This window comes from Equus quagga, chromosome 8 (genome assembly GCF_021613505.1).
Source record: "Equus quagga isolate Etosha38 chromosome 8, UCLA_HA_Equagga_1.0, whole genome shotgun sequence".
Taxonomy (NCBI): Eukaryota; Metazoa; Chordata; class Mammalia; order Perissodactyla; family Equidae; genus Equus; species Equus quagga.
The window spans coordinates 126,631,109-126,640,423 of NC_060274.1; the positions used below are offsets into that span (position 1 = coordinate 126,631,109).

The window sequence follows — 9,315 nt, forward strand, 5'->3', positions numbered from 1 at the left end:
CTTCCCTCCCATTCTCCCCTAAGTGGCCGGGGTGGGGGGGTGCAGGGTCACAGGAAGTGCCCTGACACCACCAGGACCTTGCTCTTGGACCCGAGGCAGTCACTCCCCCTTGGGGCACGTGTAAAATTAAAGAGTTGGACTTCATGACTTAAAGGCCCCTTCCAGCCCTAATGTTGCCCCAGTGGGTGCCTCACCGTGCCCTCCTCCACTCTTCCCGGTCCCCTCAGCTCTGCCCTGGAGAGTCCTGCCAGCCTCCTGCCCAGGGCCTGGGGTGCCCCCACCCGGCTGCCCCGCGGTCAGGAAGGGGCAGAGAAATCACGCAGGCCGGCTCAGCTCTCCGCTTTTATGACCTTTATTCCCCACGGCCCCCTGTCCGGGGAGGGGTGGGAGGGGACCGCCCTCTCCAGGCCAGACACGGGCTGCCCGGCTAGAAGAAGTTGACCACCCTGCGCAGGGACTGGACGCGAGCGCTGGGGGCCTCCCAGTCGGAGAAGCTGCGGAAGTCGCCGCGCTCCACCAGGTACATGCGGCCGCGGTAGCTGGGCTCCTCGTACAGGACCCACCTAGGGCCAGGAGGCCAGAAGGTCAGACGGCCAGTGCTGAGCAGCGCAGGCCCCCTACCCTACCCCGGCCGCAGACCCACTTCACTCTCGGGAGCACCGGTGGCACTCAGCCCTGTTCTTGGCTTATTTCCTCCCCCGCTGCCTGCCCTCCTTTCACTGCCCCGAGTGTTAGGGTCAGTGTTGAGTGCCCGAGGGTGCACAGGAAAAGCTCACATTTTAAACTGACCAGTCCAGAATGTTCATCGCAAGGAATGATTCCAGGATGCAGGTCTGCCCTTATCGCTTCCCCCCCCCCCCACTCTTTCCTGCTCCTGGAAGGGGCTGTTTGCATAGACGCCTGGCAAGGAGCTGGCACAGAATGGGACCAATTACTATTGAGTCATTCAGCGCATGCTCTCGAGTTCACGCGTGTGCCTGCACTTTTCCAGGCCCTGGAGAGTCCAAAGTAAGTCCACTCACATGTTGCCCCTCCACCACCCAGGGGCAGCAGGTGAAGGATGCCCCGGTAATCAAGAAGCTTTCTCTCTAGATGGGGCGTTGGGGAGGATAAAGGGGGACCAGAAGAGTCCGTCTCCCCCTAGGGAGGGAGTGTGGTCCAGGGAGAGACCTTCAGACAGCTGGGGAGCATCACTGTTCCAACCCTGTCATTCTACCACCCCTGAGACAAGCACGGAGCTGTGAGGAGGGACCAGAAAAAGGTCCACGGGGCTCACTGCCCACTGGAGGCGGGGTCTGGAGCCTGTGCTGAGGGGCTAGAGGCGTGGGGGAGGGGGCACACAGGCTGGCCTCTCTGGAGCAGGACTCAAAGCCAATTCGTCCACACCCACTGTTGGTCAAGGCCGCCCAGCCTCTCCGCCTCACTGACCTCTCTTTCACTTTCACCACTGATGGAAAACAGCTTTTCTCCATCAGTCGTGGAGGGGGCTGGTGGCCTTGGGCAGCAAAGTGGGCTCAGTCTCTGGGACCACACACCCAGAGCCAGTTGCTGGGGTCCCTCTGGCTCAGGCCGAGGGTTGCTCTGACCCTGTCTTTGCCCTGAACCCCTACCTTGTCCCTACCAGTTCTTGCCCACTGGCCCCAAAGCACTCTGCGGCTGAGGGAGCTTTTTCCCCATGGGACATGGACTCAGAATCTATGATCCCATCCAGCTCAGGGCCCAGAGAAGGGGAGTGATTGCCCAAAGCCACATAGCCCACTGAGTCTACCCCCACTCTCCGCTCTCCTGCCACTGTGGGTCCTCTCTTCCCCATCCTAACCCCACATCTGGTATGTGGCAGTCTGTGTGAGGGTCAGGGCTCAGGCATGAAGAGAGAGAGGCTGAGCATGTGAACGAGCAGGCAGCGCCTGCCGGGAGCTCAGGGCGGGCCTGGTTCAGCCCAGCCTTCCCACGTCCACAGAGCACCCATGCCAACAGCACACCCTCGCGCCCTCTCCCCTCCTACCTCCCATGCTTATGGCTCCTCCCATGTCCCCAACCCGCTCCCCATGCCCACGGCCTTCCCATGCCCACAACTGTGGTGAGGCTTGAGGCACCTCTAAGGGAGCGGGCCCATCACTCCCTCTCTCACAGAGCTGGGAAATACCCCAAGCAGTGTCATGGGCTGCCCCAGAGCATGTGTGGGTGTCCCCAAAAGGAAGAAGAGGAAGGGACTGGCTGAGCCTCCACTGGAAAGCTTCATCCTCTCCTGGCCCCTGCTTCCTGCTGCCACTGTTGGGGAGAAGGCAGAAAGAGGAAGGGAGGAGGGGCATGGCTTGGCCACATCAGCATGAGGACCGCGCCCTTGAGGGGGGCCAGGAGGGAGAATGCAATGCTGGCACATTTCCCTCCAAGTCCCTCCAGGACATGGACCTGTGGGGACAGGTCATTCCTGAGCTGACACGGGCCCTAGAAGAAAATGACTCTAGGCATATGGGAGGTGGTGGGGAGACCCGCCGTGTGCCCCCCCACCCAGACTCCAGGAAAGGCCTTGAAGGAGGTCCTGTCCGGACCAGGGGAATCTGTCTGGCAGCTTTTCTTTGCCAAGGGCTTGAAATTTTTTTTACAAGTTAAAGTCACAGGAGACAAAGGATGAGGGCTCCACGGGGAGTCGAGCAGAACCCCTGGTCTAAATGTGGGGTCCACCACGGGCAGCCTCCACGTGGGCCCCTTACCCCTCTGAGCCTCTGTCTCCTCATAGGTAAGGTGCACCCCATACAGTCAAAACTCTTAGCTCCTGCCTTTCCCTTTGCTTCTAAACAAGCCCTGGAGGCCCCTGGGGTGGGTGCAGGGGGATTCCATTAAGGGTCTCAGGACACCTTCCATGCAAAGGTATGACTGTGGCCTCCTGAGACACAATCTAACCAGGGGTTTTCCAGGTAAATTCTTGTTTTGGGATTCTACCCCCAGATTCCTAGGTGCCATCAACTTAGGGCAAACATGGGATTTCAGAAAGGCGGGGCAAGGCAGATGTGAGAAAAAGAACCCTGGAGAGAACCAGAGGGACAGAGAAATGGCAGGAAGTGAGCAGAGTTCCCCTGGGACTCTGGAAAGGAAGAGAGACCCCTGGGTGAGGGGGCTGGGTGCAGCAGCCAACTTCAGGCCACCCAGGGGAAGGTGGGGTACAGCTCTTCCTCTGGTTCAGCCACTGTGTTCATTCAGTCCCTCCCATGACCGCTCGCTTGCATCCCTCGTGACATTCCCAGATCCTGTACCTCAGACACACAGACAGCAAATGGACCCCTTAGCTGCTGCAACAGGAGCTGGGCTCCTGAAACCCACGTGGGGGCTCTCGTCCTGGGGGGATGGGGCTGAGGTCTGGGGAGCCTCTAGATCAGGGACAATCTGACTTGAAGCAAAGGCCTGGCTGCACTCCCAGCTGTGCCGCTCACAAGGGCTCAGGTAACTTTCTGAGCCTCAGCTTGCTCCTCTGTAAAATGGGGCAACACGCTCCACCCAGCCAGATGGACGGGAGGATGAAGAGATGGCCAACTTGAGTGTGCACAGGGGCTATGAAGCTGTGCACAACGGATGTGCATAATGGGCGTAGAGACTGCCCTTAGCTGACGGAAGGAATCGAGTGTGCAGGAGCCAAGAGAAGCATAGGCAAGCGCAGTGCTGCTGGCTCTGTTGGAGCAGTGCAGACCAGCCCCTCCGGCCCAGGCACCTGTTTTTCTTGAACTGGGGGACCTTGAGCCTTAGCCCTCAGGCACTCCGTCCATCAGAAGTGAGCCACTGAGATTGATGTCCCTCCCCCTGGGAGGCCAGCATGGCGGGGGCTTGCCCGCTTGGCAGGAAAGGTCCAGCTCAGGGGTCGGCTTTGCTGGGTAAGTAAGGGGTGGGCAGGGCCGCCCTCCTCAGAGCAGGCGTCCTCCGGCTCAAGAAAATCCAGTGCAGTCCATGAGATCAGGCCAGTCACAGAGCTGCTGGGCTGCAGTGTCCTCCCACCTCTGCTGCGGCCCTGGAGCGCATCTCCCTCAGGGCTGCCTCTGGGGCCCTGCGTCCCCTCCATGGGCTTCCTGGGCCATGGAGGAAGACAGCCGACTGCTTGAATGGGGCAGAGGAGGCAGCTGAGGGAGGGAAAGGGCCTCTGGGGCAGGGGCCACGCTGCCCTCTCTGGGGTCTGACCCATCCCAGCAGCCTCCCCACACCCGGCTGTGCGGGGCCCCACTGGGCCGCTACTCACGCTCCGTCCCCGTACACCTTGATGGCGTTGACACAGTTCTTGGCCCAGCCCCGACTCTGCAGGAAGGGGCAGTCGTCCTGGAACTCCAGGCACTGGCCAGTGAAGTTGCAGCCCTCAAAGATTTCTAGGCGGAAGTGCTCCCCGTGCTGCAGGCGAGACGAGGAAGGAAAGGAGGCAAATGGCCTGAGTCTCCCGCCCAGTCCGCAGAAGCCCGTGTGCCTGTGCGCAGGAACTCAGGTCACCCAGGGCGCTGGGCCCCCAACCCCACACAAGCACTTCCACCCAGCACCTCTGCTTGTTCCTGCACATGAGACTTGGTTGGATACAAGGGTTCTATTACTTTAAGAAGCTCCAGAGTTTCTGAAATGGTGCAATCTCCTCTTTCTTCAACTGAAGAATCCAAGGGTCAGAGAGGGCCAAAATTCCCCAGGGGACAGCGGCTGTGCTCAGACCAGGGCCAGCCCTGGGTCACTGGGCTCCCTCCAGGACCCCTACCCAGCCACACCAACACATTCCTCTGTCCTTCACCGCCACACCCCCGCCCCAGGCCTAGAAGCCATGGCCAAGACTTCAAATGATAATATTTTACAAACTGTAATAGAACCTTTTATTAAAATATGAAGCCAAAAATCTAAAACAATACAGATCTCGTTTGCTGAAATGCCAGCTGGCTCACTGGGATGAGGACACGTATCTCCCTATAAGATTCCCCGTGTTTCCAAAAGACAGCGGAGGGCCAGCTCCCAACTGGCCCTGGCACCGGCAGGGGTTGGGTCTGCGTCACAGCTGGCCCCAAGGATAGTTCGTACGAGAACAGCATCTGAAAGATACCTAGGATATGTTTCATGTTCATAGCATTATGCAAGATCCAGGGCCAGTCACGTTAATTCCTTTTTCCAAATGTCCGTGGCCTGGTGAAGATACTAAGAAAGCATTCTTACAATCTGAGATGCCAAAGCCCAGCTGCTTTTGCACCCCGTGTAGAAAAGAGAGGGGGCCCCACACAGGAGGCCTCTTCCCTGGGGTCCCTCAGATGTTCACCAGCACCCCTTGGCCCTGCGTCCAGGGCGGTCCTTCTGCAGACCCTTGGCTGAGCCTCTGCTGGGAGCTGCTCACTCTGCTTCAGAAATCAGCCATTTCCCTCCTGGCCGTCTGGGTCTCAGAGAATGTCAGGGAGGGCTTGTGACTTGGGAGAATCCTAAGGAATGGGAATGCCAGCTCTCAACTCCCACCATGGGGCAACTAGACACACATTGTTCTCTGCCATGGAGAGCGACACCCCTCATTTGCTCTCCCTACACATACTGGGCCACCCTGTGCGATGGCAGCCCCCCAGATTCCCAAGGACTGGCGGCGACCTAAGCGTCCATATCACAGCATCGAAGTCTGAAAAGCACTACAAGACAAGCTGCACGGCGGGGACACCAGGCCCCCAGCAGCCTTTCTTTCGCTAAATGCTCCCCCATCCGGTTGCAAATCCAAACTTCTAATATTTCCAACAGCGTTTTAAGTGGAAAAATCAGCAAGACTTTGGGATCAGAAGTTGAAAGTGGTTTCCTGATCCATACCTGAAAACGTAGGCGTGAAAATTTCCAGGGGCTCTCCAGTTTGGTCCCCACGCCATCCCACACCCACAGGAGGGGCTGGGTCGGTGGGGAGACACCTCTCTGTCTTACAGATCCCACGGCCTCATCAGATCTGACAGCTGGGAGGGCCAGGCTCCCTGATTACCTGCGCCTTGTCTGATCAGGACTGACCCTCGGTCTCTCCAGCAGAAAGCCCCCAGGTGGAGCGGCCCACTCACCATTCCCACAGGCCGACAGGAGCCCATGTGGTCATTATGGCCGTTCCAGCGGAAGAAGTCAGGGTAGTCGCCGTGCTCCAGGACAAACTGCTGGCCCCGGAAGTCGGGGTGGTCGAAGCAGACCCAGGCTCCACTCTCCACGTGGATGGAGTTGACCCGGTTCATAAAGCCTCGGTCCTGGAAGTTGTCACAGTCCCCAAAGACCTCCAGCTTCCGCCCCGTGAAGTGGGTGCCCTCATAGAGAGTGATCTAGAAAGGTGGGTGAGAGGGTGTGGGGGCAGGGACTTCTCTCCCTCAGTTTTGGGAGGGAAGCCTGAGGCCCAACACCCTCCATTGAACCCCGACTCCCAGGCCACTGAAGCCCAGACCTGCTGCGCATGCAGTAGGTGCCTAACACTGTTTGTTGACTGGGTGAAAGAATGCACGGATGGTGGACTGAGGTCAGCCATCCTGAGGGCTGGAGGTTGAGCAGATTTCAGAAGATGTATGGGGACAAGGAGGACAAAGTCCCCTTTGTCCAGGGGCCCATTTGAAAACAGGCTCTTTTCATGCTCCCACTGCATTTTAAAACTCGATTTTTGTTTAATGTTAAAACATTAACATCCAAGGAAATGTTACATTTCACCCACAACCCCACCATCATAACCCAATATTTAGTTTTCAGGAAGCCAGGTTCCTGGGATTGGGCCCCTTAACGGGAGAGACTGAGTCCACCAGAGCCAAGTCAGGGCCTGGCTTGGGATTAATGGCTTAAAAGAGGGCCTTTTCAGTGTAACCCGTCCCCTTGTTTATTAGGCCACTCCTTTGGGTGGCAGGCATGTGTCAGATGTGGAGCTTTACCAACCCAGCAGTCAGTTCAGAAGCTGTCCTATGGTGATGCAGCAGTGACAGGTTCTCCTTGGCCCCAAACTAAACAACATAAACCACATCAACCCCCAAACTCACTTTCTGCCATGGAATCCACAATTCCAACCATTCCATCACTCTTTGGGTTTCAAGAATCGTGCTCCTGGAACAACTCTGGCTAAGTACAAATAACGTTGCCTGGGGCCTCGTCATTTGTGTTGTCACCCATGGCAGAGCTGCCCTCTTGGCCCCTTGGAGTGGAATCTTTGAGAGCCCAGCTCCCCCTTCCCTCTGCCTAGACCAAGGCACCCCTCGGGGGCCCAGGGGAGGGCGTGCGGACCAGGACGGCCTGGAGCCCTGGGGTTGTTTGTCACTGCAGCACAGCCTAGCCCATGCAGACTGAGCTAGCCGTGAATGTAGCCCCTGGAGACCAAAGGGGTCTCAGATCAGCTAGGAGAGGGAGCTAGAGACAGAGAGAAATTCCTGTCACGCTTCCTGCACAACACAGGTCTGGTGGGGAGCAACCCCTGCCGCCCCCTCCCTGGGGATATTCAGGAAGAACTCGTCCCCCACAGAATTTGAAGGGCCCTCAAATCTCAACATTTGGCAGAGAACCAGCCCCAAGCGCCCCTGAGGAGATCCTGAGGAAGGAGAAGCCCCCTTTAGACCAGCCTCAGGAAAAGAAGAGACAGCAGTGGGCCCAGGGCTGCAGGACAAGTCCAGGCTCTCCCACCCCAACCAAGGCAGCCCTCAGGCCTGATCACCCTCCCTGCTCCCGACCCTAGGGGCGGGGTTAGGGCCCCAGAGCCAGTGCTGGACGGCGTGGGAGGGGGAGGCCGGAGAGGCTCCTGGCCAGGGCCAGGCCGCCGCGTTTTGTTAGAGAAATTTAGCCAGCTTTGCTGCCGTGGGAAGGATGCAAAGGGCGAAGGAAGGGCTCATTGAGTAAGAGTTTGTCGCCCCTCCTGCCCCCGCCTCAATCCCGAGTACCAAGAGCAAGTGGGAGCCGGGTCTCGGGACCTGGCTCCAGGGCCCAGGCGGTTACCTTCAGGGCTGGGGCTGGGAGAGCGCACTCACCTTCCCCGAGCGCTGCGCCATGGTGCGCCCGCCCCGCGCGGCCCGGGGCCGTATATAGCGGGCGGGCCCTGCTGGGTCAGCGCCGCCCGGGACAAAAGATCTGCTGGGCCGGCGGCAGTGATGTGGGCGCGCTAAGCCCGCGGGGGCCGCCCGCCTGGGAACCCGGCCCCCGGCCCCCGGCCCTCGAGCCCCGCGTGCGCCCCGCGGTCTCTACCCGCGCGCGCACACACACATGCACACACACACACTCACGCACGGAGCTCCCGCAGCGCGCCCCTCCCCCTCCCCCATTCCGCAAGAGCCTTCGCTGACCTCCCCGGCTCCCGTTCTCAGCTCTCGCCTGGTCACCCAAACTCACATGGTTACCGAATTCTGTCTCGGGACCAAGGATGGAGCCGTGCTCCCGGGGGCAAAAAAGACAGCCCTCGACCGACCTCCTGCCTGCGCTCTGGTCTTAGGTCCCGGCCCCAAGTTCAACTTTCTGCGGTAACACCCCCGGCCCGCCCGCACATCGCTAAGCCCCAGTGGAGGCCCTCGCCTCCTGCCCCTGCTCCTGCCGTCCTGCTCCCGGGAATGCCTGTGTGTCCCTTTCCCATCATTGCTCACCCTTGATCCCCATCTGTCACCTGCCCCCACCCGAGCTGCCTGAGCTGGTGGGTCACAGTGCTCTGCACCCAGACCACCCTGGACGACAAGGGCCGGTGTACAGCAACATGCCGCTCCACTGCGGCGTGAGACTTCCTGAGGGCACAGAAATTCTTGGCACGGAACAGAGGCTCAGAGTTTGTGGAATGAACTGAGTCAACACTGAGCCCACAAGATGTGCAGCCCCCAGATTGCTGGGGAGATGAGACTGTACACCCGCGGTTAGCTGGGCTGGGGGCCAGCTCTGAGATCAAAGGAGAGAGCGCTGTCTGCGCATGGGTGCCCCAGGGGCTTCAAGAGGAGGGGCCAGTGAGGAGGAGGGGGCAGTGGGACCTGGGGGATGGGGTGGAGGGGGCTGGGGGGTGGTCTGAGCTGCCTCTCTACTCCAAGGAAAGTATGTTTTTATCACCACCTCACAAATGAAACGCTTCAGGCCTAAGAAAAGGAGGTCATGCAGTACTTGGGGCACAGGGGTGACCTTGCCCCTGCTGTGGGAGGCCGTCCAAGGAGGACAGGACATACACTGCAACCTGCACGTCACCCTGGCACCCAAGGACCTCCCAGGGGGCCTGGCCTGGCTGTTGCCCACAGGCATCCACACTGGCCAAACCCCGCATTCCAGTGTTTGCCTCTGGACAGGGGCCCTGCTGGGGAAATATAATTAAAAACAAAATCCCCCAACCTGGAAAGTCTGTCCACAAATGTAGAAGAGGAAGAAAAT

At 59.2% G+C, this 9,315-nt stretch overlaps 1 protein-coding gene across 1 annotated transcript; it reads right to left on the reverse strand.

Annotated features, from left to right (window-relative positions):
• Positions 1 to 402: 402 nt before the first annotated feature.
• Positions 403 to 7,970, reverse strand: CRYGN (crystallin gamma N). Its single transcript, XM_046670539.1, has 4 exons — positions 7,950 to 7,970; positions 6,030 to 6,278; positions 4,226 to 4,371; positions 403 to 563 (listed from the first exon to the last, which is right to left on the reverse strand). Exons 1-4 carry the CDS (start codon positions 7,968 to 7,970, stop codon positions 428 to 430), a joined length of 552 nt encoding a protein of 183 aa, XP_046526495.1. The 3' UTR covers positions 403 to 427.
• Between the last annotated feature and the right edge of the window lie 1,345 nt (positions 7,971 to 9,315).

Bases quoted from the DNA above. Each gene is read 5' to 3' on its own strand.
- CRYGN (XM_046670539.1), bottom strand. From the start codon at position 7,970: ATGGCGCAGCGCTCGGGGAAG. The intron at 6,279-7,949 runs GTGAGTGCGCTC...CCACCTTTCTAG, and splicing joins TGGCGCAGCGCTCGGGGAAG to ATCACTCTCTATGAGGGCAC. The intron at 564-4,225 runs GTGAGTAGCGGC...TCCTGGCCCTAG, and splicing joins AAGGTGTACGGGGACGGAGC to GTGGGTCCTGTACGAGGAGC.